This window comes from Vulpes vulpes, chromosome 5, assembly GCF_048418805.1.
Source record: "Vulpes vulpes isolate BD-2025 chromosome 5, VulVul3, whole genome shotgun sequence".
Classification (NCBI taxonomy): Eukaryota; Metazoa; Chordata; class Mammalia; order Carnivora; family Canidae; genus Vulpes; species Vulpes vulpes.
In genome coordinates this window covers 64,427,129-64,454,671 of record NC_132784.1, presented here as the reverse complement: position 1 = coordinate 64,454,671, position 27,543 = coordinate 64,427,129, and the positions used below count along the sequence as shown (strand labels likewise).

At 48.3% G+C, this 27,543-nt stretch overlaps 2 protein-coding genes across 11 annotated transcripts; one reads left to right on the top strand and one right to left on the bottom strand.

Annotated features, from left to right (window-relative positions):
• Positions 1-3,772: 3,772 nt before the first annotated feature.
• Positions 3,773-23,351, top strand: SYVN1 (synoviolin 1). Of its 10 annotated transcripts, none has more exons than XM_072758395.1 (17): positions 3,773-4,085; positions 16,132-16,357; positions 17,185-17,333; positions 17,565-17,657; positions 17,741-17,893; positions 18,035-18,083; positions 18,519-18,622; positions 19,246-19,372; positions 19,462-19,561; positions 19,650-19,715; positions 19,811-19,927; positions 20,022-20,185; positions 20,470-20,598; positions 20,682-20,837; positions 20,915-21,101; positions 21,890-22,041; positions 22,125-23,351. In XM_072758395.1, the coding sequence occupies exons 2-17, from the start codon at positions 16,210-16,212 to the stop codon at positions 22,229-22,231; spliced, it is 2,001 nt and encodes a 666-aa protein (XP_072614496.1). In that variant the 5' UTR covers positions 3,773-4,085; positions 16,132-16,209; the 3' UTR covers positions 22,232-23,351. The 10 variants fall into 10 exon arrangements, with proteins under 10 accessions (XP_072614496.1, XP_072614499.1, XP_072614497.1 ...); XM_072758398.1 differs by having other exon boundaries at positions 3,781-4,085; positions 20,685-20,837; XM_072758396.1 differs by lacking the exon at positions 3,773-4,085 and adding an exon at positions 15,320-15,503.
• MRPL49 (mitochondrial ribosomal protein L49) lies at positions 23,264-27,540 on the bottom strand. The gene is made up of 4 exons (XM_026004466.2): positions 27,382-27,540; positions 26,019-26,169; positions 24,686-24,810; positions 23,264-24,558 (listed from the first exon to the last, which is right to left on the bottom strand). The coding sequence occupies exons 1-4, from the start codon at positions 27,457-27,459 to the stop codon at positions 24,412-24,414; spliced, it is 501 nt and encodes a 166-aa protein (XP_025860251.1). The 5' UTR covers positions 27,460-27,540; the 3' UTR covers positions 23,264-24,411.
• Between the last annotated feature and the right edge of the window lie 3 nt (positions 27,541-27,543).

Below are 27,543 nucleotides of genomic sequence, written 5' to 3'. Positions count from 1 at the left end.
TGTTTGTGACCAAGTCTCACAAGTCACACCATTGCTTTTGTTTTAATCTGCTCTTTAGACACAAATTACTGAGACCAGTTTACACTCACAGAGAGGAGAACTAGGGGCACCTCTTGAAAAGAGGAGTATTGGGGCACCTGGGTGGCTGAGTGGTTGAGTGTCTGGCTTTGGCTCAGTTCATGATCCCTGGGTCTTGACCTGAGCCAGCCTCTGCCTGTGTCTCTGCCTCTCTGTGTCTCTCATGAATAAATAAAATCTTAAAAAAAAAAAAAGTATCAAGAGCACATGGATGCATCCTAGGAGCAGCCCACCCTGGCTGAACCCATTCATTCGCCTGTGTATTTCTGGCACCTGAGGGCTGCCTCACAGTGAACTTGGGCCGTGGGGTCCCTGGGCTCCCACCTTCTGGAATTCTCCTGTGTTTCTGTACTCAGATCCCTCTTTCTTTCTTTCTTTCTTTCTTTCTTTCTTTCTTTCTTTCTTTCTTTCAAGATTTTATTTATTTATTCATGAGAGAGGCAGAAACACAGGCAGAGGGAGAAGCAGGCTCCATGCAGGGAGCCCAACGTGGGACTCGACCCTGGGTCTCCAGGATCAGGCCCTGGGCTGAAGGCAGTGCTAAACCGCTGAGCCACTGGGCTGCCCCCAACTCCCCTTTCTGATGGGCGTGACATCTCATTGCTCCTCCCACTTCCCACACTCACTCCCTTGTCCCGGTCCTGTATCTACCTGAGCCCGCATCTGTGCATACCTCCCACAGAGAGAGGACTGTCCTCCCTTCACTCTGGGTCCTTCTCACCTGCTCCACCTCCCTTCCCTTCTTGATTTCCCAAAGTCAACACTTCTCTGTGTGTTCCCTTGTTTATTTGTTGTCTATTGACTGGAAGCTCCGGGAACAGGGAATTTTTTTTTTTAAGGATTTTTTTTTTTAATTTAAAAGATTTTATTTTTTATTTATCCCTGAGAGACACAGAGAGAAGCAGAGACATAGACAGAAGGAGAAGCAGGCTCCTCACAGGGAGCCCAATGTGGGACTCGATCCCCGGACCGGTATCACGGCCTGAGCCAAAGCAGACGCTAATCTGCTGAGCTACCCAGACATCCTAAGATGTTATCATTATTGGAAAGAGAGACAGCACAAGCTAGGGGAGCTGCAGGCAGAGGGAGAGGAAGAAGCAGGCTCCCTGCTGAGCAGGAAGCCCGGCCCAGGGCTCCATCCCAGGACCCTGAGATCATGACCTGTGCTGAAGTTAGACACTTCACTGACTGAGCCACCCAGCTGCCCCGGGACAGGGATTTTTATGTTTTGCTCACTAATGCATTCTTTACACTTAGCATAAGGGCTGGCTCATGGTGGGCATGCAGTAAATACTTGCTGGATAAAGAAATGACTGAATCAGGGGCACCTGGGGGGCTCAGTCAGTGAAGCATATGCCTTTGGCTCAGGTCATGATCCTGGGGTCTTAGGATCAAGCCCCACATCGGGCTCCCTGCTCAGTGGGGAGCCTGCTTCTGCGAGAACGTCTCTTGCTTGTGCTCTCTCTCTCTCAAAGAAATAGTGTTTTTAAAAAAATAACAATCAGTGGCAGGGGGGAAACTCCATCCATTCTAATGGGAAAGAGGCAGGAGGAAAAGTGTGCGTCTCGGGATCCCTGGGTGGCGCAGCGGTTTGGCGCCTGCCTTTGCCCCGGGGCGCGATCCTGGAGACCCGGGATCGAATCCCACATCGGGCTCCCGGTGCATGGAGCCTGCTTCTCCCTCTGCCTGTGTCTCTGCCTCTCTCTCTCTCTCTCTCTCTGTGACTATCGTAAGTAAGTAAATAAATAAATTAAAAAAAAAAAAAAAAAGTGTGCGTCCCACATTTCCTGCACCAAGCAAGAAGGCTCATGAGACCACAAAGTATCATTTTGGTCTCTACTGAGTCCCCACCACACAGCCCTGTGCCTGGCACATAACAGGCCCTATAAGCTAATGTGTTGATTGGCGAAGTGCTGATTATCCAAGCCAGTAACTTACTGCCCCCAACAGCTTTCTTTGTAATACACTTGGGTAACAGGTGCTGTCCCTGGACCCGTCCTCAGCCCACCCCTGTATTCTGTGTCCCTTTCATAGATGTCCTCAGGTTCCATGTTCAGAGTTATGACCTGGCCTCACTCCTGGCCACCTGCTCCTTGCAGCAGTCAGAGACTTGGGTTCCCTGTCCCTGCTTTGTCCCTCCAAAGACACACAGGTTGTCTAGCTCAGTGGTGATTCTTCCCTGGCTTTGCCCAGAGACTATGGGGAATGGCTGAGGCCCAGATACTCCTGGAGTTGAGAGTGGAACTCACCACAGGTCCTGGGGAGTTGGTGCACAAGAAGTGCTAGGGAATGTTGGGGAACCAGTGTCCTAGCTTGGCCACTCTCCAGCAGGGTGACTCCAGCTAAGTTCCCTAGCCTCTCTGAGCTTCAACTTTCTCATCAGTAAAATGGCAACTTGGGGCACCTGACTAGCTCAGTCAGTAGAGCATGCAACTCTTGAACTTTGGGTCATGGGTTCAAGCCCCACGTTGGGCTTAGAGCTTACTTTAGAAAAACTGGCAATTTGTCACAGGAATTGAGAAGATGGATGTGTTACAAAGTAAAGAGGGTGAGAGTGGGGCTGTGGGGCTATCCTGCCTGGGTTTCAGTCCTGAGTTTGTCTTTCCCTATTAGTTGTGCAAACCTCAGGCAAGTTATCTAATCTTTCTATACCTTAGTTTCCCCATTTATGAAAGAAGCATGATAATAGTACCTGGCTTATGGGATTGTTCTGATCCAGTCATACAATCAGAACTCAACACACACGGGCTGTGTGATCATCCTTACAGCTTACAACACACACATAGGAGTTATTATTATTATTCCGAACTTTGCCCTGACAGAGGTCACAGACACAGGAACAACTGCCTTACAGCATCAGATGAGACTGTGTTCACATCGGCTCAATGCCACCATCAACAAGGGAGGGAGAGATTCGTTTAGGTTTACAGCTGATGCCTGAGAGTGTCTTTGGATGTGCACTAAGCATTTTCCGGGCAAACAGGAGGAGGAAAGTGTCTTACACAAAGGAAAAGCAAAAGAGAAGAAAGTTATGCTGAAGAGATGAGCAGAGTTTGAGGGAGGAGGACAAGTGAAGTTTGGCCACAACACAAAGTGCATGAGGGATGGTGGGGAGGCAGCAGGTCACGTAAGGATCCAAATGCCCAGTGAGAGCAGTGAGTGGATGTGGGTGTAGCCATCTGGCTCACCTGGCATCTGTCCCAGCCTCCTCCCAGCTTCCTTCTTGGACTGCAGAGTTTGTATTGGGGGGGAAAAAAAAAAAAACATGTTCCAGCTGTTCAATTGCAATCATGTGAGACTTAACTCTGGAACTGAGTGAAATGAAGGGCCACCCCTGACCCCCAGGCATTCCTTCTGCTGGTGTGACTCCAGCACGCATGGTGTGGCTTTGGAACCACTGCACTGGGGAAGCTTCCAGGTCCCTGGATGGCAGTTATCACCTCACCAGGACAGCTGTCTTTGCACTGCCTGTGATATGTCACCTTCAGTGGCTCTGACTGAAACCTTGCCCAGGAAATGATTTAGAACAATTCCGAAAGAAACTGTCCCTTCAATCCTCCACGAAGCTGCTGTCTTGTGTCCCTGATTCTGCCAGAAACTACCACTCCAGGGCTGTCAGGCCTGAGTCAATGCCATTATCTACCCATCTATTCATCATCCAAATGTTTATTTATTCACTTTTTCAATATTCACTGAACTCTTGTTTTGTACCAGGCCCTGGAGCTGGGAACCATGAGATAAACCAGACATTATGCCCACTGTTTGAGTTATCTATTGCTATGAAACAAACCACCCTAAAATGTAAAGTTTTACAACAATAGCCACCATTTATTTCTTTACAACTTTGCAACTGGGGCAAGGGCTCAAGTGGAGAGCTCTTTTCTCCTCCATACGGCATCATCTGGAGCAGCTGGTTGTTTTACCAGCAAAAGCTAAAGATGGGTTTATTCGGGAACTGCTGAGAATTACAACCTGGAAGCTACAAGGAAGTTCCAGCAAAACCACAGGTAAGTAACTCCCTGAACAAAGAGAGGACCACTCTTTAATAAAGGAAAGGGGGACTTGGGAGTTATAAATTAAAAATCTATTGGAGTAAACTGGGAACTTGAAGTAGAGTGGCTTATAAATTAAAAATCTGGGGATAGTGGCTCAGTTTAGTGCCTGCCTTTGGCTCAGGGCGTGATCCTGGAGTCCCGGGATTGAGTCCCACATCGGGCTCCCTGCATGGAGTCTGCTTCTCCCTCTGCCTGTGTCTCTGCCTCTGTGTGTGTGTGTCTCTCATGAGTAAATAAATAAATTAAAAAAAATAAAAATAAAAATAAAAATAATAAAAATCTATTGGAGTAAACTGGGAGCTTGAAGTATAGTGGCTTCTCAATGGCTGAACTGTGACTGTCTGTCTTTGACTGACTGTTGCTGGGGCAAGAAGAAATTTTCCTTCCTCCCACTGGGATAGCACAGAAGTATCTACTTGCAGGGTCCCACTCTTCCCTTTGGGTCTGCGGTAGACCCCTAGTGCTGGGCTTGAGAGCTCCCCCTGCTGGCCTCCTAGCTCCATCCTAAATGAGATTTCCTTTTATTGATTTTCACACCAGCATGAGCTTTGTCTAGAGAAGAAACAGAATGTAAAAAGTGTGTGTCAGATAAATGATGGGACAAATTCCTGGTGTGTGCCCCTGGAGCCAATACCCAGCTGAATTAGGAGTGGGCATGGCTGCTCAAGGAGTGCCAAGAATGTCTCCATTTCAATGTGTGCCCCATGTAACAAAGCTTATGTCCACAGAACTGGGACAGGTAACGAGCAGGAGTGACCTTGGCTGCTGGGAACTGGAAAGCACTGGCCCCATCTAAGCAGCTCTAATCAGAAAGTTGGACTCAGTGGGGCCACACAGCCAAGTTTCCTGGAGAAGCCAGGCATCCTTACCTCTTATGTGAAATCATACATTTTAAGCAATGACAATTAATTGATAAAAATTATCAGTGCTGTGCAGGTCTAACAAAACTCAATCATCTAGCTGGATGTGCCTATGGGCAGACAGCTGAGGTCTCTGATCTGAAGACTATTTGTCCTCCAGAATACCAACGGTGCCCTCCTCCATGAAGCCTCAGGCTTACTCTGCCACGCAGCTCCCAACAACCCAGAATTACTGCTGTCTTTATTTTTTTATCCTTACTTTTCTGTTTATGAAAGGAATCCTCTTTCTTGGTGAAAAATTCAAACCTTACAGAAATTTCTAATATAACCTATGAACACGGACTAGTCCTACCTCTACCTTTCCACCTGAGAGCCAACAGTAATAGTTGGTGAATATTCCTTCAGACATTCTAAGAATCTTTTTTCCAGCTCACAAAATTGAAATCTTACTGAATAACCACTTTATAAACTTTTTTTATAATAACATAGGATGAACAACTTTTCATGGCAGTGGCATTGATCTAAATTCAATCTTCTTGGGATGCCTGGGTGGCTCAACGGTTGAGCATCTGCCTTTGCTCAGGGCATGATCCCAGTTTAGGGATCGAGTCCCACATCAGGATCCCTGTGAGGAGCCTGCTTCTCCTTCTGCCTATGTCTTTGTCTCTCTCTGTGTCTCCCATGAATAAATAAATAAAATCTTTTAAAAAATAAATAAAAATAAATAAATTCATCTTTCTCAATGCCTGTGTTTAGGAGACACAGTGGTCAAGGTGAATGATTGTGAAATCAGATAGACCCAAGTTCAAAGCCTATGTCTAAATAACTGATCAAATGGCTCAACCTCTCTGAGACTTCATTTCCTCATCTATAAAATGAGAGAAAAAATGGTGTCTACCTTGCAAGGATTAAGTGAAAACATGAATGTAGGGTCTTGCACATATTATGCATTTGATGAACTTTAGCTACTACTATAACATTCTGCTGCATGGTTATATAAATTTCACCATTTGCCTATTGATGGTCATGTAGGTTGTTTCTAAATTTTCTCTATTACAAATTGTGCTTCAGTGAATTCTTTGTCAAGATGGATTCCGAGATTGAAATTGCTGGGTCATGGGTATCTGCATTTTTTCTGACTTACTGAAATTCTCAAAATCATTTTATAAACGATCACACAAGTAATAGATGAATACATTCCCTTTCATATGGTTTTAAGCTGCTCATAGGTATGCAGGGTAAAACACAGCCATCTCTCTTCACAACACTCCTCTCTCCATCCCACCTCCTCTTCTTTTTCCTAGAGATGTCCCCTTTATTTTTTTTAAGTAGGCTAACATGAGGCTTGAACTCACAACCCTGAGATCAAAACCTGAGCCGAGATCAGACACTTAACCAACTGAGTAACTCAGGTGCCACTAGTAATACATAGTATGTATATAAATACACACAGCTTTTTTCTTTGCATCAATGAAATCATACTTCTAACATTATTCTGTAAATTACTTTTTTAACCTAATAAAATATCTTAGAAATTTCTCTACATTGTAGACTTACCTCATGCTTATTATTTAAGGAAATATTCCAGAACACAAAAAGAGAAAACTATAGGGTGCCTGGCTGACTCAGTGGAGCATGAGAGTCTTGATCTTAGGGTTGTGGGTTCGAGCCCCATATTGGGTGTAGAGATTGCTTTAAAATAAAGTCTTTTGAAAAAATCTAAATGTCTTATACATCATATACTATATATATATATATATATATATACACACACATATATATATATATGTGTGTGTGTGGTGTGTTTATATCACTTTAAAAAAACACTTGGTATTGGGGCACCCTGATGGCTCAGTCGGTGAAGCATGGAACTCTTGATCTTGGGGTTGTGAGTTTGAGCCCTTCATTGGGTGTGAAGATCGCCTTAAAATAAAATCTTAAAAAAAAAAAAAGTAGACACACCTATGTACCCTCCACCAGTTTAGGAAAGGAAGCATTTATTTTTGTTTTTGTTTTGTTTTTTTAAGATTTTATTTATTTAGAGAGAGTGGGAGAGAGGGGTAGAGAGAGCAGGAGAGAAAGAATCTCAAGCAGACTCCTTGCTGAGCTGGGAGCCCAATGCTGGGTTTGATCCCATGACCCTGAGATCATGACCTGAGCCAAAACCAGAGTAGAATGCTCAAAGGACTGAGCCAGGTTCCCCACATTTTTATAAAGTTTTATTTATTTAAGTAGTTTCTACATTCAGCATGAGGCTCAAACTCACAACCCCGAGATCAAGAGTTGCATGCTCTTCCAACTGAGCCAGCCAAGCACCCCCACATATAGCTACATTTGAAAATAAACTCTGTTCCATGAAAAACTGTTTTTTTTTTTTTCTGATTGAAATGTTAGGTCAATTTGGAGGAGAACTGACATTTCCTGCCAGAAATACATGAAGGTACCAATACCTCTACATCCTTGCTAACATTTGCTATTGTTGGTCTTTTTGTGTACGTCTTTTTTTATTATAACCATCCTAGTGGATGTGAAGTGATCTCAGTGTGGTTTGGATTTGCATTATTTTCATGGGACTATTGGCCATTTAAAGAAATTTCTGTTCAAACCCTTTGCTATTTTTGAATTGGGTTGTCTTTTTATTTCTGAGTTGTAAGAGTTCTTTTTATATTCTAGATACAAGTCTTTTTATCAAATATATGATTTGCAAATGTTTTCTCTTCTTCTGTGAGTTGTCTCTTCAATTTTTGGATGATGTCTTTTGAAACACAAAAGTTTTAAATTTTAACGATGTCTGATTTTTTAAAAGTATTTATTTATTTATTCATTCATTCATTCATTCATTCGAGACACACAGAGAGAGAGGCAGAGACACAGGCAGGGGGAGAAGCAGGCTCCTCACAGGGAGCCCAATGCGGGACTCAGTCCCCCAACCAGGGATCACGCCCTGAGCCCAAGGCAGACACTCAACTGCTGAGCCACCCAGGCATCCCAATGATGTCTGATTTATCTAGTTTTTCTGACATTACTGTGCTTTTGGTGTCATAGCCAAGAAATCATCATCTAACCGAAGGTCATGAAAATTTATGACTGGTTTATTTCTAAGATTTTCATAGTTTTAGGTCTTACATTTAGGTCTTTGATCCACTTTGAACTAATTTTTTGTGTATGGTGTGAGGTGGGGTTCCTAGCACCATTTGTTGACAAGACTATTTTCCCCCCACTGCATTATGTTGGCACTCTTGATGATAATCAATTGACTATAGGATGCCTGGGTGGCTCAGTGGTTGAGCATCTGCCTTGGGCTCAGGGTGTGATCCCGGTTGGGGGACTGAGTCCTGCATCGGGCTCCCTGTGAGGAGCCTGCTTCTCTGTGCTAATGTCTCTGCCTCTCTGTTTCTCATAAATAAATAAATAAAATCTTAAAAAAAAAAAAAAAAAAAGGAAATAACCAATTGACCATAAATGTGCTTATTTCTGGACTTTTTTTTTTTTTTTTAAGATTTTTATTTATTGGGCAGCCCAGGTGGCTTAGCGGTTTAGCGCCGCCTTCAGCCCAGGGCCCAATCCTGGAGAGCCAGGATCAAGTCCCACGTTGGGCTCCCTGCATGGAGCCTGCTTCTCCCTCTGCCTGTGTCTCTGCCTCTCTCTGTGTGTCTCTCATGAATAAATAAAATCTTTTAAAAATAATTTTAAAAAATAAATATAAAATCAGGAAGTATGAGTACTCCAACTTTCTTCTACCTTTTCAAGAATGTTTTCTCTCTTTTGGGTTTCATGCATTTCCACATGAATTTGAAGGTAATCACCTCGTCAATTTTTGCAATGAAGGCAGCAGGGATTTTGACAGGGATTGTTGAATTTTTAGATCAATTTTGGGGACTATGCCACCTAACAATATTAAGTCCTATAATCCATAGATATGAGATATTTTCCCATTAATTTAGATGTTTAATTTCTATCAACAATGTTTTATAATATTCAGTGTACCAGTCTTATACTTCTTTTGTTTAATATATTCATAAGCATTTTATTCTTTTCATTGCATTGTAAATGGAATTTTCTTGATCTTATTTGTGGGTTGTTCATTGCTAGTGAATAAAAATACAATTGAGTTGTTTTTTTTTTTAACTTTATTTATTTATGATAGGCACACAGTGAGAGAGAGAGAGAAGCAGAGGCAGAGGGAGAGGGAGAAGCAGGCTCCATGCACCGGGAGCCCGATGCGGGATTCGATCCCGGGTCTCCAGGATCACGCCCCGGGCCAAAGGCAGGTGCCAAACCGCTGCGCCACCCAGGGATCCCTACAATTGAGTTTTGAATACTGATCTTCTATCCTGCAACCTTGCTGAACTCATTTACTAACTCTAGTATTTTTTGATGGATTCCTTAGGATTTTCTGTAGAAGATCCTACCATTTGCAAACAGAGATACTTTGATTTCTTCCTTTCTAACTAGATGTCTTTTATTTCTTTTCTTACTTAATTACCCTCGCTAAAACTTTCAGTATAATACTGATTAGAAGTGATAAGGGTGGACATTCTTTTCTTGAATCTGATCTTAGAGGGAAAGCATTCAGTCTTGTACTGTTATGTAAAATGTTAGCTGTGCTAACACATGGCTGCGTGATAAATACCATTTATCAGGTCCAGGAAGTTTCAGTAGATTCCTACTTTGGGTTATTTTTTTAAAGATTTTATTTATTTGAGAGAGAGAAAGAGAGAGCACAAGCAGGGGGAGGGGCAGAGGGAGAGAGAGAAGCAGACTCTCCACTGAGTTTGGTGCTCGACAGCAGGCTCCACTCTAGGACCCTGAGATCATGACCTGAGCTGAAATCAGACACTTAACTGACTGAGCCACCCAGGTGCCCCTAGTTTTGGTTATTTTATTTTTTAAATACTAACCTCCTTTTCCATCTAAGGAAACTGAGATTTATTTTTTATTTTTTTTATTTATTTATGACAGTCACACAGAGAGAGAGAGAGAGGCAGAGACACAGGCAGAGGGAGAAGCAGGCTCGATGCACCGGGAGCCCGACGTGGGATTCGATCCCAGGTCTCCAGGATAGCGCCCTGGGCCGAAGGCAGGCACTAAACCACTGCGCCACCCAGGGATCACAGTTTTGGTTATTTTAAAAATTATTTTTATTTATTTTTATTAAGTTTTAACTTTCAATTACAATATAGTTAACTTACGGTGTTCTGTTTCATGTGTACAATATAGTGATTCAACAATACATTACTCATGCTTATCATGATAAGTGTACTCTAAATCCCCTTCATCTATTTCACCCATCCCCCTGCTCACCTCCCCTCTGGTAACCCTGTTCTCTATAGTTAAAAATCTGTTTGTCTCCTTTTTTTCCCCCTTTGTTCGTTTGTTTTGCTTCTTGAATTCCAAATATGAGTGCAATCATGTGGTATTTGTCTTTCTCTGACTTATTTCACTTAGCATTATACTCTCTAGCTCCATCCATGTTGTTGCAAATGGCAATATTTCATTCTTTTTATGGCTAATACTCCATTGTGTATATATACCACATCTTCTTTATCCATTCATCTATCAAGGGACATTTGGGCTGCTTCCATGATTTGGCTATTGTAAATATGCTGCAGTAAACATAGGGACACATGTGTCCTTTTGAATCAATGTTTTCATATTCTTTGGATAAATACCCAGTAGTGTGATTACTGGATCATAGGGTAGTTCTATTTCTTTTTTGAAGATTTTATTTATTTGACAGAGGGAGAGAGAGAGAGAGCAAGCGAGCACAAGCCCGGGGAGCCACAGGCAGAGGAAAAGGGAAAAGCTCAGCGGGGAGCCCAATGTGGGGCTCAATCCCAAGACCCTGGGATCATGACCTGAGCCAAAGTCAGATGTTTAACTGACCGAGCCACTCAGGTGCCCCTATTTTTTTATGGACCTCCATACTGTTTTCCACAGTGGCTGCAGTTCGCATTCCCGCCAGTAGTGCATTGTGGGTTCCTTTTTTCTACATCCTGGCCAACACTTGCTGTTTCTTATGTTTTGTTTTGTTTTTTTATTTTAGCCATTCTGACAGGTGTGATGTGATATCTCATGATGGTGATTTTGAATTGCATTTCTCTGATGATGAGTGATGATAGCTCCCTGTGCTCTCTTCTAGGATTTTAACGGTTTCAGGATTCACATTTAGGTCTTTAATCCATTTCAAGTTTTTGTGTGTGTGTGTGTGGTGTAAGAAAGTGGTCCAGTTTTCCCAAAACCATTTATTGAAGAGACTTTTTCAATTGTATACTCTTGTCTCTTGTCAAAAATTAATTGATCATATAACTAATTGATCATATAAAGGATGTTCACTCTCACCACTGGGTTTGTTTCCAGACTTTCTATCCTGTTCTATTGATCGATGTGTCTGGTTTTAAAATAAGATTTTATTTATTTGAGAGCACCAGCGGGGGGAGGGGCAGAGGGAAAGGGAGAAGCAGACTTCCCACTAAGCAGGGAGCCTGATGTGGGGCTCAATCTCCGAATCCTGGGATCATGACCTAAGCCGAAGGTAGGCACTTTAACCAACTAAGCCACCCAGGTGCCTCTCATGTGTGTATTTTTGTGCCAGTACCATACTATTTTGATTACTACAGCTTTGTAGTATAACTTAAAACCTGGACTTGTGATACCTCCAGCTTTGGTTTTTTTTTTTTTTTTTCTTTTTCAAGATTATTTTGGATATTTGGGGTGTTTTGTCATTCCATACAAATTTTAGGATTGTTTGTTCTAATTCTGTGATAGGAATTACATTATGTTTGTAGATTGCTTTGGGTAGTATGGACATTTTAACAATATATATTCTTTACAACCCCTGAGCATGAAATATCTTTCCATTTGAATCATTTTCAATGTCTTTTTTAAAAGATTTATTTATTTATTTATTTATTTATTTATTTATTTATTCATGAGAGAGACAGAGAGAGAGAGAGAGAGAGAGAGAGAGATAGGTAAGGGAGAAGCAGGCTCCCTGCAGAGAGCCTGATGTGGGACTCCATCCCAGATCCCAGGATCAGGCCCTGAGCTGAAGGCAGATGCTCAACTGCTGAGCCACCCAGGCATCCCTAAATCATCTTCAATGTCTTTCATCAATGTCTCATAGTTTTCAGAGTACATGTCTTTCACTTCTTTACTTAAGTTTATTCCTATGTATTTTATTATTTTTGGCACAATTGTAAATAAGATTGCTTTCCTAATTTCTCTTTGTGCTTAATTTCTCATTATTGGTGTATAGGAATGCAGTGGGTTTCTGTACATTGATTTTATATGCTTTGACCTTAGTAAATTCATTTATCAGAGACTTCCTCCTAAGATGAGGAACAAGACAAGGATGTCCACTCTCACCACTTTTATTCAACATAGTTCTGGAAGTCCTGGCCACAGCAATCAGATAAGAAAAGGGAATAAAAGGCATCCAAATTGGTAAAGAATAAATAAAACTTTCACTATTTGAAGATGACATTATGGGGATCCCTGGGTGGCTCAGTGGTTTAGCGCCTGCCTTTGGCCCAGGGCATGATCCTGGAGTCCCAGGATCGAGTCCCGCATTGGGCTCCCTGCATGGAGCCTGCTTCTCCCTCTGCCTGTGTCTCTGTCTCTGTCTCTCTCTCTGTGTGTCTCTCATGAATAAATAAAACCTTTAAAAAAAAAAGATGACATTATACTATATATAGAAAACCCTATAGTTATTTTTAATCATGCAAGTGTTTGATATTCTTTTAAATCTGCCTTTCTTTTTTTATTTTTAAGATTTTATTTATTTATTCATGAGAGAGAGAGAGAGAGAGAGAAGCAGAGACACAGGCAGAGGGAGAAGCAGGCTCCATGCAGGGAGCTGGGAGTAGGATTCGATCCTGGGACTCCAGGATCACGCCCTGGGCATAAAGGCAGGCACTAAACTGCTAAGCCACCCAGGGATCCCCTAAATCTGCCTTTCTAATGGATTAGATGTTATTGCAATAGATGGATCTAACCATTCTCTTCCTAATGGACATGTGGGGATTTTTTTTCTTTCCTATCATATCTTCTTCCCATTTTACATGTTATTGTATAGAGTATTTTAATTTTTTTATCCTCACTTATTAAAAATCTAATTTGTGGGGCATCTGGGTGGCGCCATCAGTTAAGTGTCTGACTCTTGGTTTCAGCTGAGGTCATGATCTCAGGGTCAGGTGATCAAGCCTCATGATAGGCTCTGCACTGCATATAGAATCCGCTTGAGTCTCTCTCTCCCTCTCCTGTCCACTCCCCGCCAAAATCTAATTTGTGATGAATTTATTTAGTTTTGAAAGAAATATGATTTGGTAAAGATACGTTTTTACCTTTTTTTGTATGTATAATACATCTGGGGTCCCCACATACAGAGCATATGCCTGATTGTAGGGAGCAGAGGCAAGGTGTGAGCTGAGGTGTCAGAGGATCTTTCTGGCCACTGTGGGGACAATAAGCAGACAGTAGAGGATAGGAAAAGAGACCAGTTGGGTGGCTGTTAAACTGGCCCACGCAGGGGCACCTGCATGACTCAGTTAAGCATCTGCCTTTGGCTCAGGTCACGACATGGAGTCCTGGGATTGAGACCCGTGCCAGGCATCCTGATCAAGAGAGTCTGCTCCTCCCTATCTCTGTGCCCCCTCCCTCCTGCTTGTGCACTCACGTGCATGCTGTCACACACACTCTCTCTCAAATAAATAAAATATTTAAAATAAAATGGCCCAAGCATGAAATGATGATGATGGAATGAAGATGGAAAAGAAAGAATGAATTCTGGAGATACTTTGGATATAGAATCAACAGGACTTCATCTCTTGTGTAATATATTGTAAGAGCCTCCTAACTGGTTTCCCTGCACCCCAGACTACTACATTCAGTAACATAGGTGCTAGGGTGACCCTTTTAGACCTAAGTAGAGCATGTTCACCTCTACTCAGCATCCTCCAGTGCCTCCTCATATCACTCAGAGTAAAAGCTAAAGCCCTTGTAATGGCTAAGGCCATCTGGTTTTACCACCTCCTCCTCCTTACCCTTTTGCTATTTCCACTCCAGCCACACTCACCACCTCCCAACAAACCAGGACAGGTCGACTCTTACCTATCTCCAGCTCTTTACCCAGACATCCCTTTGACTCACGCCCCTACCTCCTTCTAATCTTTGTTCAGCTTCTCACTGATACTACAACCTGCTTCAAGCACCCAACCAACACTCCTGATCCTTTTTTGTTCTGCCCTTTTTGCCTATAGCACTTATTACCTACTTATTATCTGCCAACATAGTAGATAATTCACTTACATTATGTATGTTGTTTATCACCCATCACATCCACTAGGATAAAACTTCACAGAGATTGTTATTTGTTCACTGACATCCTAATTTCCTAGAACAGGCTCCATCTGACACATATTTGTAGACAACTGGATAAATGATTTAATTAACAGTTTTATGTGGGGACAGATGGAGGGAGAGGGTGAACAAGATGCCCAGGTTTCTGAAGCTAGGGTAGGGCTGGAGGACTAGGAACACTGAAATATTTTCCAAACAGGAGATATTCCAGCTGAAGACCTCTTGGGGGGCAGCCCGGTGGCTTAGCGGTTTGGCGCTGCCTGCAGCCCAGGGTGTGATCCTGGAGACCCGGGATCGAGTCCCATGTCAGGCTCCCTGTGTGGAACCTGCTTCTCCCTCTGCCTGTGTCTCTGCCTCTCTCTGTGTGTCTCTATGAATAAATAAATAAATAAAATCTTTAAAAAAAAATGAAGACCTCTTGGGTTAGGGGTGTGGAACCCACGGGAGCAAAGAAAGAAAAGGAGAGGCCTGTGGGATTACAGAAGCCCAGGGAGGAGACTTATTAGAAGAGGAGAGAGGTCAGGTCAGGCAAGAACTGAAGCTGACGACTGGATGGAGTCACTAGAAAGTAATACCTGGCCCGGGGGAGCCAACTCTGTGACAGGTTACAAGCTAAATTGGTCAGGCCAATTCAGGAGGAAGTGAAGGTGGCTGAAGCCAACAGGACGAGAATTTAGAGTCGCACAGACCATATGCCAATCCTAAAACAGGTCCTGTTAAATCTCTGAACCTCAGCTGTCCCAGGTACGAAATAAGCAGAGCACCTCCTCGCCCATAAACCTTGATGCTTGATTGCCAAATGAGATGCAAGATGCAATTTGGCATATTGTCTTCATTCTGTCAATGCGCAGACTGGCTTGGCTGCGACTGCGACATCAACTGAAATACTGGGCAGCCAAGGCCAGTGGGAGCTTGATTGCCAAATGAGATGCAAGATGCAATTTGGCATATTGTCTTCATTCTGTCAATGCGCAGACTGGCTTGGCTGCGACTGCGACATCAACTGAAATACTGGGCAGCCCAAGGCCAGTGGGAGCTGCGCTTACCGCGGGGGACTGGACAACACGAAGAGAGCAGAGCTGTAGGCCCAGGGAAGCTGAAGTCAATCCCTTTGCACAGAACACTATCCCAAGATTAGCCGGAATTAAAGGTCTGCCTTCCTAGTCTACACACACCAGCCTGCCCTCCCTCTCGTGGCGCAGCAAACGCTCGGGCGCAGGCACACATCACCCGCCCACGGCCTGCGGGCCCCCTCCCTCCTTCCCTCTCTCTCCGCCAGCTGTCCGCCCACCGGGCTTGGGCCTAGACCTAGGCAACGCCGCCTTTCGTCCCTAGCAACCACTCACCTGCTTCTCCCTTTCCGTTGGCCGGCAAATTTCCTTTTTTTATTGGTCCGCGTAACTCTATTCGGCCAATTAGTAGCAGCCACGGGGACCCAACACACTCCCACACAATTTGGGGGTGATCGTGGAGGAGCAAATTTTTCTTTTCCGAATTTATTTGTTAATTCGTTGTGAAATCTTCTGGAATGAGACTCTAAAACATCTAATTTCTGTTAAGCCTGTGGCGTCTGGCCCTTGCACGCGCCCCCCTCCAAGTGGTACGGTCCGCACCGGTCCCACCTTCCTCCCCGCGGGGGAGCCGGAGTCCTTCGCTAGGTTGAGTCGCCTCGGAGACCGAGACGATACCATCCGGGACGAATACACGGGGGGACCCCAGCTACCTCCCTCGCTGCCCTATTCCACTCTGACCACCTCTCGCATCTCCTGCTCCGGCAGTGGGCACGACGTCTGGATACGGTGGTGGGACTACTGCTCCCGGCGCCACGGAGGGTGCGTGGTGCGGCCGAAGGAAGGATGCACTTGGTACGGTCCACACGGCGCCCCGCCGGAAGTGAGGTGTCTCGCCCCCGAAGTTCCGGCTCGCAGGGGGTGGGGAGTGTCGTTAACCGAAGTCGCCTCCGCAGTCTCGGGGATCGAGCTGGCTCGCTGCGGTGGGCTCCTGGTGAGTCGGCCGGGGTCGGGGTCGGGCCCGGGTAGTGGTTGGAGTCGGGACCTGGGTCCTCCCCTTGAGGGCTCCGGGGTCGGCGCGCCCCCTCAGCCCGGCTTGTCAGTTGTCCGTCGACCTCGGGTGCCCGCGCGGCTGCTCTCCAGAGGCTGGGCCCCGCCTGCGACAGTCGCAGCTCCCGGTCATCACAGGTGCGGGGACGACCCGGGTCCCTCTCCTTGCCGCCGCTGCATCGCGGCGATCGTCCGTTTCTCCGCTGCCCCCGAGTGGACCCTGCCCCGGGGGTTGGGGGACGCCAGGGTTCCAGACTGACGTACCCGCCCGCTCCCGCGGGGCGCGTGTCGCAGCTGCCCACCCTGGCCGAGCTGTCATCGTCGCTGTCGCCTGCCCGGCTGCGCCCCCCAGCGCCTAGCTTCTCCTAGTCCAGGCGGCACGTTCCTGCTTCCGGAGGTTTTTGCGTGTGCATCCTCCGCATCACCTTTTAAGAGGCTGTGGTAGCGGTTCCCCTTCCTCCAGCACGGTTGCCTCTCCTCGTACCTCCCTAGAGGCGGCGGCATGGAAAGCCCTAGATTTGAAACAAGACTGATCCGGGCTCCAGGCTTTGCGTCATTGCGATCGCTTAACCCCTTTGAGTCTCCATTTTCTTATTTGTAAAATGGGGGAGCGTATGCTATTCTTGACGTCTTGCTATTCTTGATTATGAGGGTGAGGTGAGGCGAGTCTTTTTTTCCCCCTCCTGTTTAATGACACTGCGTTTCGGGCGCTGTGCTCGGTCTGCACGGTGGACGCATCACCCGGGTTATTCCTTCCCTCTCCCCAAGCAGGTCTCCAGGCCGGGGCGATGTTCCGCACTGCAGTGATGATGGCGGCCAGCCTGGCTCTGACCGGGGCCGTAGTGGCTCATGCCTACTACCTCAAGCACCAGTTCTACCCCACTGTGGTGTACTTGACCAAGTCCAGCCCCAGCATGGCAGTGAGTACAGACAGGGCTCAGGGTGGGAGGAACTCCCCGGGAGGGGAGGAGGCGTTTGCTTGAGGCAGGGGCGGAGCTAGAGGTCAGGTAAGCAGACTAGAAGTGAAGAAGCTGCTAGCTGTCGTATTTTGAACTAATTGTGATGGGGACATAGGGAGGTTCCCGGGTGATGAACCCCAGACATAGCAGAGCAGAAAGTGACCTCAAACCATAGTCTCTTCTCACTCCTAGGTCCTCTACATCCAGGCCTTTGTACTTGTCTTTCTCTTGGGCAAAGTGATGGGCAAGGTGTTCTTTGGACAGCTGAGGGCAGCAGAGATGGAGGTAAGATGTTCATGACTCCAAAAGTGAGGGGCTGGGCAAGCAGAATGTCTTGTGTTCCTCATCATTCCTTGTTCACTCCCCAGCACCTTCTGGAACGTTCCTGGTATGCTGTCACTGAGACTTGTCTGGCCTTCACTGTCTTTCGGGACGACTTCAGCCCCCGCTTCGTTGCACTCTTCACTCTCCTTCTCTTCCTCAAGTGTTTCCACTGGCTGGCTGAGGACCGTGTGGACTTTGTGAGTTGGGTCAGAGGGTTCTCTGAAGCAGATGGGAGCCAAGGAGTGGCTTGGTGGGTAGGCTTGTGCAGTGAAGGCTGGGTTGGGGATGTGGGGTCAGCCCCAGCCTTCCTGATGGGCCCCCTTTCTGCTCTGCCTCAGATGGAACGCAGCCCCAATATCTCCTGGCTCTTTCACTGCCGCATTGTCTGTGAGTGAGATCCATGGGAGGGGATGGAGGGAGCTGGAGGGAGAAGAGACACCGTGGAGGATTGGAACACGGAACATGGGAAGTCACTAACCGTGGACCTGTACACTAGAGCATAGGCATCCCCCTCAACCCACAGCTGTACAGGAAAGATAAATTGGGAAGTTAATTTGCATCATCTCTGCCCGGTTCCACTCCAGGGCTTCTCAACTGCCCAGCCCCTTAGCTCTTGGCCTCCTCACCTGGAGCTTGGGCCGCTCTGATACCCTCCTAGGCAAAATTGGGAGTTCCCAGGGGGCTGGGTTCAATGGAGTGTGCCACCTGACTAGATGGCTAGGGCCACGATGGGCTGGAGGGTAGCAGGGAGGGCTCTTAAACCAGGAAGTGGCTGTCAGACCCTAGGCTGACCCGACCAACCCATTTGGGGGGTCCCCACAGCCCTCATGTTCCTCCTGGGCATCCTGGACTTCCTCTTCGTCAGCCATGCCTATCACAGCATCCTGACCCGTGGGGCCTCTGTGCAGCTGGTGTTTGGCTTTGAGGTAAAACTGGCTTGGGAGGTTGGGAGGGCAAGTCTGAGGTGGCAGTGAACATGCCTTGAATAACACGATAAACCCTTCCTGAGCACCTGTTCTGGGGTCAGGCCTGTGCAGGCCACCAGGGAGCAGCGATCAGCCAGTCTCGGCTCCTGCCTTCTACATGCTCACACCTGGGAGAGTGGGGGGAGCACAGAAAGAGGCATGTGTGGAGGAGGAGCCCTGACCTGGCACTCAGGGAAAACGTCCTCAAAGTTGACACCAGAGGAGCTGGCTATTGATGGATGAAGGAATTAGCTGACAGATAGCCAGGGAGGTGTGTTGGGTGATAACAGCTCACATTTGTTGAGTGCTAGCTGTATGCTAGACCCTGTGCTGAGCACTTGACTTGTATCTTTTCATTGGCAAAACAGTGTCATTACAAAGGGACAGTTAATTCTGTCACTTAACACGCCGACAGGGTTGGAGGGGTCTGGTGAGTTGCCAGAAGTTGCAGGAGCTCGTGAGTGGAGGAGCTAGGAGGACGCCATTGTGTCTGAGCCCATGCTGGTATCACTGCACTGGCAGAGGGTGACTGCAGCAAGGGGGTACTGTGTCTTACGGCCCCCCACCCCCTCGTCCTCCTCTAGTATGCGATCCTGATGACTATGGTGCTCACCATCTTCATCAAGTATGTCCTGCACTCCGTGGACCTCCAGAGTGAGAACCCCTGGGATAACAAGGCTGTGTACATGCTCTACACAGAGCTGTTTACAGGTGAGAAGAGCCCAGGCCTCCCCTGACCTGGATCGACATCCCCAGCCTTGCCTCCCAGGCCCTGTGACTGCACCTCCCCTTGCCCCCAGGCTTCATCAAGGTTTTGCTGTATATGGCTTTCATGACCATCATGATCAAGGTGCACACCTTCCCTCTCTTTGCTATCCGGCCTATGTACCTGGCCATGAGGTAAGCCCAGCTCAGCCCAGCCCAGCCTGCCTGACCCATACCTAATCCTCCCCCCATCACCCAACTTTCACTGAAACTGTCCTTTCAGACAGTTCAAGAAGGCTGTGACAGATGCCATCATGTCTCGCCGAGCTATCCGCAACATGAACACACTGTAAGTGGGCCGCTCTAGTGGTTCTTCCAAGCTCTGCCCCAGGTTCTCCCATCTCTGCCTCTGGTCTTGACATATCCTTGGACCATCCTAATTAGGTATCCAGATGCCACCCCAGAGGAACTCCAGGCAATGGACAATGTCTGCATCATCTGCCGAGAAGAGATGGTGACTGGTGCCAAGAGACTGCCCTGCAACCACATTTTCCACACCAGGTAGGAGGGGGCCTGGGGAGCCTGACACCAAGGAATACGGTGTGGAAGGCAGGCCCCCAGGGACCGCTGACCATTGCCTGGTCTTGACCTCCAGCTGCCTGCGTTCCTGGTTCCAACGGCAGCAGACCTGCCCTACCTGCCGTATGGACGTCCTTCGGGCATCACTGCCAACCCAATCACCACCGCCTCCTGAACCTGCGGATCAGGGGCCACCACCGGCTGCTCACCCCGCACCACTCCTGCCCCAGCCCCCCAATTGTGAGTGGCCCCCTCATTTGGCCATTCAACACACTCCGTTGAGTACTTGCCCTGAGCTGGGTATGGGAAATGCTGACGTGAATCAGACTCCCTGTTCTTCAGCTCAGTCTAGGTGGGGGAGAGGGTCATAGAGAGGAACATCAGTGGCTTGTAATCACGTGCTGAGCTCAGAGAGGCCTGTGAGAGCAGGGATAGAGTTCCTAAAGTTCCTAACAGCCAGCCCCTTGCATATATTTGCATCTATCTCACTTTGGACCTCTTCTCACTGCCCCGTTCTCTCGCAGTCCCACAGGGCCTCCTGCCTCCCTTTCCTCCAGGCATGTTCCCGCTGTGGCCCCCCATGGGCCCCTTCCCACCTGTCCCACCTCCCCCCAGCTCAGGAGAGCCTGTGGCCCCACCATCTACCAGTGCAGGTGAGTCCTTTGGGTACTGAGACAGCCAAGGGGTGGGAGGAATGGAAGCAGAGGTCTCTTAACTTCCTATTCTTACTCTTCAGCAGCCCTTTCTCGGCCCAATGGAGCAGCCACAACCACAGCTGCTTCTGCTGCCTCTGCCTCGGCCCCTGGCTCTGCCCCCACCCCTGAGGCTGGCCCCACCCCAGGCTTCCCCTTCCCTCCACCCTGGATGGGCATGCCGCTGCCTCCACCCTTTGGTGAGCTGAGCCACTCTCAGGGTTAATCTGGAGGGTACGGGGTGTTAGGCCCAGGCTGAGCCTCTGCCTCTCTCCAGCCTTCCCCCCAATGCCCGTGCCCCCTGCGGGCTTTGCTGGGCTGACCCCCGAGGAGCTGCGGGCTCTGGAAGGCCATGAGCGGCAGCACCTGGAGGCTCGGCTGCAGAGCCTGCGCAACATCCACACACTGCTGGACGCCGCCATGCTGCAGATCAATCAGTACCTCACTGTGCTCGCCTCCTTGGGGTATGTCTGTTCCAGGTACGGGGGGCGGGAGGGAGGGGGGCGACGGCAGTGTAGAGCTGCCAACAGAAGGCCCCTGGCCAGGGTTCTTGGTCTTTTTCTTTTCTGCCACTCCGTGTCACCTATGGATTCAGGCCAACCTATCTGTAGACAGACTAGGATCCCCAGGTTCTTGAGGCCTCTGTCACAGGACTGATGTTCATTAGAGAGCTAATTTTGAGTTTTGCTCCTTTATATTTTTCTAAAGTCAAATTACTCCTAATTCTCAGTGCTTTAGTTCATCACGTGTACGCTTCTCACATACGGTGACCCTGTGCCTGGGAACAAATGCCCCTGATCTGAAACAGTATATAAAAAAGTTGCCCAGAGCCAGCCTGGCCAAAGTTCAAATCGTGGTCCCACCACTCACTTGTTTGGTGACCACTATCACCTTATTTGAATAGATGGGTTCTAAGTCCTATGCACAGGTCACATGCACAGAGTGCCTGGCACACAGCAGTGACAGCACAGCCTGGGAGGGGAGCTTGAGTCTGAGATTTGAGTGTGTACAGAGCCCGGCACCCCATCAGAAATGGCAGTTTAATAGTGAACAAGGCCTGCAAGTGGTCTACGGTCCATCTGTAGTATGGAATCACGAGAACTCACACATATCGTTGTGTCTGCTGCTAAGTCAGGCTGCAGAGGTACATCAGTGCTGACTCTACCCTACAATGCTCACAAGGGACCAAAAAGTATGCCCAGTTGTGCCTGGATATCAAGGCCTCACCTGCCTCTACCTCTTCTCTTCCTAGTCCACCCCGGCTGGCCACCTCAGTCAGCCCCACTGAGGAGCCTGCCCCTGTGGTTGTCACTGCTGCCTCCCCCACCAGCAGCCCCAGCTCGGAGGCCACCACACCATCCCCAGGAGCTTCCTCACCAACCCCTGAGCCTGAAAAGCCTCCAGGTAGCCTGAGTCAGCCTCGGAAGCGGGGGGTAGGGAGTGGGGAAGGAACTTCTGTAGGTTCTACTTCTGAACTCTGTCACCAGCTCCTGAGTCAATGGGCACAGAGGAGCTGCCCGAGGATGGGGAGCCTGATGCAGCAGAGCTCCGCCGCCGCCGCCTGCAAAAGTTGGAGTCCCCTATTGCCCACTGACACTACCCCGGTCCCACCCCTGCCTCCACTCTCCTGAGCAGCCCTTGCTGTAACATGTCCTGCCACCAAGTGCCCACTCCCTCTATCTGCACCAGGGAGTAAGAACCCCAAGCTCTGAGACAAAGGAGGCAGCATCCCCTAGGCCAAATGGAAAGAAGCCTGAGGCCCCAGTTGACTCCAGCCCTTCCAGTCCCGGGCAGCCATGGGGACCTCGGGTTAGTCCCAGCCTTTCTCTCCCACCCTTCAGCCTGTCCTGCTGGGGCCGTGAAGGCAGAGAGGCATAGTCTCTGAGAAGCCCCCTACACCCTCACTCCTCTCTGGGAGAAGGGGTTGCTCCTCCAAGCCTCACTTTTGTGTGTGCGTGTGTGTGTGAAGTCGCTTCAGTGCTAAAACAGTATTAGCTCCCCAATCCCATGTGTGAACTTAAAGGAGCTGGAGGCAGACCAGGAACTTGCTCCCTGGGCCACCCACCAAGACTGGTACTGATGTCCCTTTTGACTCTAAACTCCCTATGAGCCCTTTGTGATGGTGGCTGTGTCACTTCCGCCCTGTGGTGTTTCCGTGTCTTACAACTGCACAGCTCAGGGAAAGGAGTACTGGGGGTGGAGGAGCAGGTGGGCAGCCTTGAGGCACCCTGCCCTTGCCCCAGGTCCCTCTCTCCCTGCAGTTTATAAAGTGAGACTGTTCCTAGTCTCACCCAGCAACCACTGCCCGGCCTCACTCCAGGCTGAGGGCTCATGTCTGCTCCTGAACCACTGCAAGCCTGAGAATCTGTGGAAGGTCACTTCTCAACTTACAGAACTTTTGAGTTTTGAAGAATTGGAATTACTTCCTTGCTGTTGTTTTTTGGCTTAAATTTTTGTCTTTGAACTTGAAATCTTGACCCTAAGAAAGAGGAGCAGGAGTGTCAGGCTCCTGGTCTTTCCAGTTTAGAAAAGGCACTGGGCCAGGTAGGGACCACAGGAGCCGAGGCCTGCCTGCCCCTGTCTTTTTTTATCCTCGGTTCTGTGTTACAAGAGTTGCTGGAGACAGTTTCAGATGATTATTTAATTTGTAAATATTGTACAAATTTTAATAGCTTAAATTGTATATACAGCCTAATAAAGACTCGCATTAACAACTGGTGGAGCTGGTGTCATGGGATCAGTGTGCCAGGCTGCTTTTTCTTGCTCAGGCTGCAGACTTGAGAATCCTCAGGAACGTGGATTTAGACAAGCCATTAAACAATTGTGAAGATGTCCCCATTTTCCATATGAAGAAACTGAGCCCCAGGACATAGAACAAGTAGGGGAGCCATGCTTTGAACCTTGTTCCTAACTAGTTTGAGGGTGGGCACTCAGGCCTCTGACCTTTGTAACTCCCAAGGATGAGGCAAGTGTGAAGGATCATTGGCTGGGGTGGGATGGGATGGCAGGGGCAAAAGGCCAGCATCTTTCTTCCTGCAAAGCCCCTGTCCAGCCTTGATAAGAGGCCAGCAAGCTGGAAAGGCAGGCTGGGAGCTCCCAGGCACCCCCTTGTGGACACAACAGCTAAAGCTAATCACAGCTTCCAGGAGCTAGAAATACTGTCAGGCCCAAATCCTGCCTAGAATGGCAGAGGTGACTGGGCCTTCTACTCCACGGGTAAAAAGAATGAGCCCAGGGGCTGCCATGGGCGTTCTATGTCTGTACCAGCATTGCACTTGGAACTGAAGATCCCTGGGACCCAGGCCTGAGTCCTCTGTGTTCTCCATAGCCTCTACCAAACCAGGTCTGGCCTGGAGCCTCAGGAATGTCTGCAGCAGTGAGGGTCTGAGGGACAAAGAAGGAATGTGCTCAGTGGGTTTACCCTGTGATACCCTCCCCTAAACAGGGTTGGGCTATTACTTCCACTAGAGGGGCAGTCGTCAACCTCCAGAATTTGAACAGCAGAACCCAATGAGCTCTGATGAAGGCAGGGTCACCAATGTCACACAGCCCTCTCCCACTGCTGGCACCTGTGAAGAGGGTCCCATTACCCCTTAATATGAGCAAGGCCTGCTCTGAAGCCCTTTAGCCTAACTTCCTCTGCCCTGCCCAAGCTCTTAGGCCTGGCATTTATACCTCCTGACCTAATTGCTCCAACAGCCATCCCCCTCCTTCCATGACCCCCTAAACTCTAGTCTGTGGGGGATGCTATTATTCAGGCTGCTCAGCTGAGCCTCAGAAGCCCTTCTCCAGGAGCCAGGCTTTGAGCTGCTGGTCAAAGTAGCCTTTGACCCGTAAGGTACCTGTCACCTCATTGATCTGGGTGACAGGTGTCTTCCCCAGCAGTAGACTCAGAAAATCTTCCACATCCTTCTGCAGGGCCTGGAGAGGGAGAGTGGAGGAAGGGGAGATGACAAATCAAACCTGGTCAGTTCATCCCCTCTAGTAGACTCCCATTCCTTCAGCCCTGAAAAGGTCAGAATCAGACCTGACCCATGCCCTCACTTACCCAGATGTCTCCCTCCACCTTTCGGATCACAGTCATCTGGCGGTTGCCATGTGTGATGTCCTTGTAGACAGGGATGTTGTGCATTCGAGAGCGCCGCACAAAGTAGGGCAGGTTGGGTGGGGGGTCTGTTATATGGAAGAATGACAAGTCAAATCTTCCCAGGCCCACCTTAGCCAACACCCTTCCCCTCAGTCTACAGAGAATCAGCGCACCCAATGGTAAAGCCACCTCTAGATCTCATGAAGACCTGCTCTTTCGGGGAATCCCTGGGTGGCTCAGCGGTTTAGCACCTGCCCTTGGCCCAGGGTGTGATCCTGGAGATCCAGGATTGAGTCTCACGTCGGGCTCCCTGCATGGAGCCTGCTTCTCCCTCTGCCTGTCTCTGCCTCTCTCTCCCTATGTCTATCATGAATTAAAAAAAAAAAAAAGGGGGATCCCTGGGTGGCGCAGCGGTTTGGCGCCTGCCTTTGGCCCAGGGCGCGATCCTGGAGACCGGGGATCGAATCCCACGTCGGGCTCCCGGTGCATGGAGCCTGCTTCTCCCTCTGCCTGTGTCTCTGCCTCTCTCTCTATCTCTCTGTGACTATCATAAATAAATAAAAATTAAAAAAAAAAAAAAAAAAAGACCTACTCTTTCCCTAAATTTAGAGCCAGGACCAGCTGGTTCACCCCGGTAACCTCACAGGCCCAGTGCCAGATGTGACAGCAGAAGGTGCTCAAGAAAAAATGAAGTTAGGGCCATGCCTCCGTGGATCTTTAGGTCCTTCATCTGGGACCAATCCTTGTACTTCTCCCCTGGGTCATGGAGGCTAATACCAATCTCCAGCACAAAGAAATGGGGATTTACAGCACTGAACACCTACTACCACATACAGGGCTCTGTGCTAAGTGCTTTATGTACTGTGCAGATTATCTCCATTTTGCTGAAACTGAGGTTGGGAGAAGCTAAATGACTAACTCATGATCACACTGACAATGAACAGCAGAGCCAAATTCGAACCCAGAATTGCCCAACTCCCAAGCTCTGTTCCCAATTATGCTATAAGGCCTACTGGGGTAGGGTTGGGGTCCAACCTCTTAGGTGTTCTCTCTATGCTTCACTTTTCCTGAATGGGAAGACCTCATCCTGACAGTGTGAATGGACCAGTACTAGTGAAACAGGGCTGCATTCCCAGGCCCGCCCTTGAACATGAGACAGATGCTAAGCCCTTAGAGACCTCAACACAAATCCTGAACCCACTGTGGAATCCCAGAGCCTCAGCTGGTGAGGTAGACCACTAGGGAGGGGGAGGTTTTCCTGTAAACTTCACGCCATCACCATTGCCCAGCTCACCTCTGGGTGGCTGCCAACCACTAGGAGTGGGATAATGTTCATGCTTCGGGGGCTCTGGGATGCTGGTAGGGGGTAACAGGCGTTCCACAAACTGGTATTCATCCACAGACTCCACAAAGCTGGGGTAATCAGGAGGCCCCTGGGTCTGGCTCTGAGGCCAAAAACAAGAATAAGCAACCATTGCTCCCATCAGCCCATCCACCACACACCCACCCCACACAGAAGAGGGAGAACTTTAGTAAAAAAAAGAAACACCACAGGGATCCCTGGGTGGCGCAGCGGTTTGGCGCCTGCCTTTGGCTCAGGGCTCGATCCTGGAGACCCGGGATCGAATCCCATATCAGGCTCCCGGTGCATGGAGCCTGCTTCTCCCTCCGCCTGTGTCTCTGCCTCTCTCTCTCTCTCTCTGTGACTATCATAAATAAAAAAAAAAAAAAAAAGAAACACCACAGGTGCAAAGAATGGCATAAATAAAAGCCTGGGCGTAGGAAAGCATCAGACTTAAGTTTGCATCAGACTTAAGGGGGGTAGGAAAGCATCAGACTTAAGTTTGCATCAGACTTAAGTACAGGCGAGACTGGAAAAGTTCAAGCACTCGGAAGAGCCCTCCTCTCTTGGGATTTCTCTGGGACTCAAAAGCCAAAGTCAATTTACTGTAAGTCTGACCATATACTATTTTTCAGTATCTTAAAGTCTCCTCTAAACATCCTACACAAATATTATTGTTCTGGATTGGGCACTTCAGCAACCGTGGTAACTTCAGCAAGTCACAATCATCCGATGTGACCCTCGCTTTTCTGAAACATTTTGGCCTCGTATAAACACCACTAAGCACTGGACTACAAGTATTAAGGGTACTGTTTTGACTTGATTTTTACAATGAATACAAGTTAGGTATTTTATTACTCCCTTTTTCCATCTAAAATAAAATAAGACATTAATAATCTACGTAGGGTAACTCTCCGCAATCCGTCCTCCCATCCTCCAGCCTGAAGATCCTTCTTGGACATTTCTCCCAAAAGATACCCTGGAGTCCTGACAGGCCCCGGAGTTACGAGAAGAGGGAAGCGGGATGAAGTAGCCTGTACATCATGAACTCTAGGTTCCCATTAGTGTCGCCAATGATCTGGGGTCGACCCCTACCTAACCTGTGGAACAGTACCCCTTTTAAAAAATTAGCAGGAGTTAATGCTGCCCCTCCCAGTTCTGACTAACCTACGTTGTCCACCAATCAGGTTCTACGCCCCACACACCGAAACGCGCTGCAGGCTTTGCCTCTATCTTGTATCAGAGCTCCAGAGTTACAGGAATAACAAGACTGAAAGCAGCCCTCTTCCTCCACCTCCCGGCTGAGCGTTCTCACCAGCCGCCGTAGCCTGCAGCCCGGCGGGACGCCGGTTCTCCACCCTCTCAGCGTAGCCCGGAACACGGCAGCGGCCATCTTGAACTACTCCCGTACACTGGCCGCCTGCGCGCGCAACCAGCTACGTCCCGCCCCTTCCTGGGCGCCCCGCCTGGGACCGAA

Excerpts from the sequence above, each read along its gene's own strand:
- SYVN1 (XM_026004462.2), top strand. The coding sequence starts at position 16,210 with ATGCACTTGGTACGGTCCACACGGCGCCCCGCCGGAAGTGAGGTGTCT. Across the intron at positions 19,562-19,649 it reads CCTATGTACCTGGCCATGAG|ACAGTTCAAGAAGGCTGTGA; the intron begins GTAAGCCCAGCT and ends CTGTCCTTTCAG. Across the intron at positions 19,716-19,810 it reads ATCCGCAACATGAACACACT|GTATCCAGATGCCACCCCAG; the intron begins GTAAGTGGGCCG and ends CATCCTAATTAG.
- MRPL49 (XM_026004466.2), bottom strand. The coding sequence starts at position 27,459 with ATGGCCGCTGCCGTGTTCCGGGCTACGCTGAGAGGGTGGAGAACCGGC. Across the intron at positions 24,811-26,018 it reads TGGTTGGCAGCCACCCAGAG|ACCCCCCACCCAACCTGCCC; the intron begins GTGAGCTGGGCA and ends TCCATATAACAG. Across the intron at positions 24,559-24,685 it reads AGGTGGAGGGAGACATCTGG|GCCCTGCAGAAGGATGTGGA; the intron begins GTAAGTGAGGGC and ends CTCCCTCTCCAG.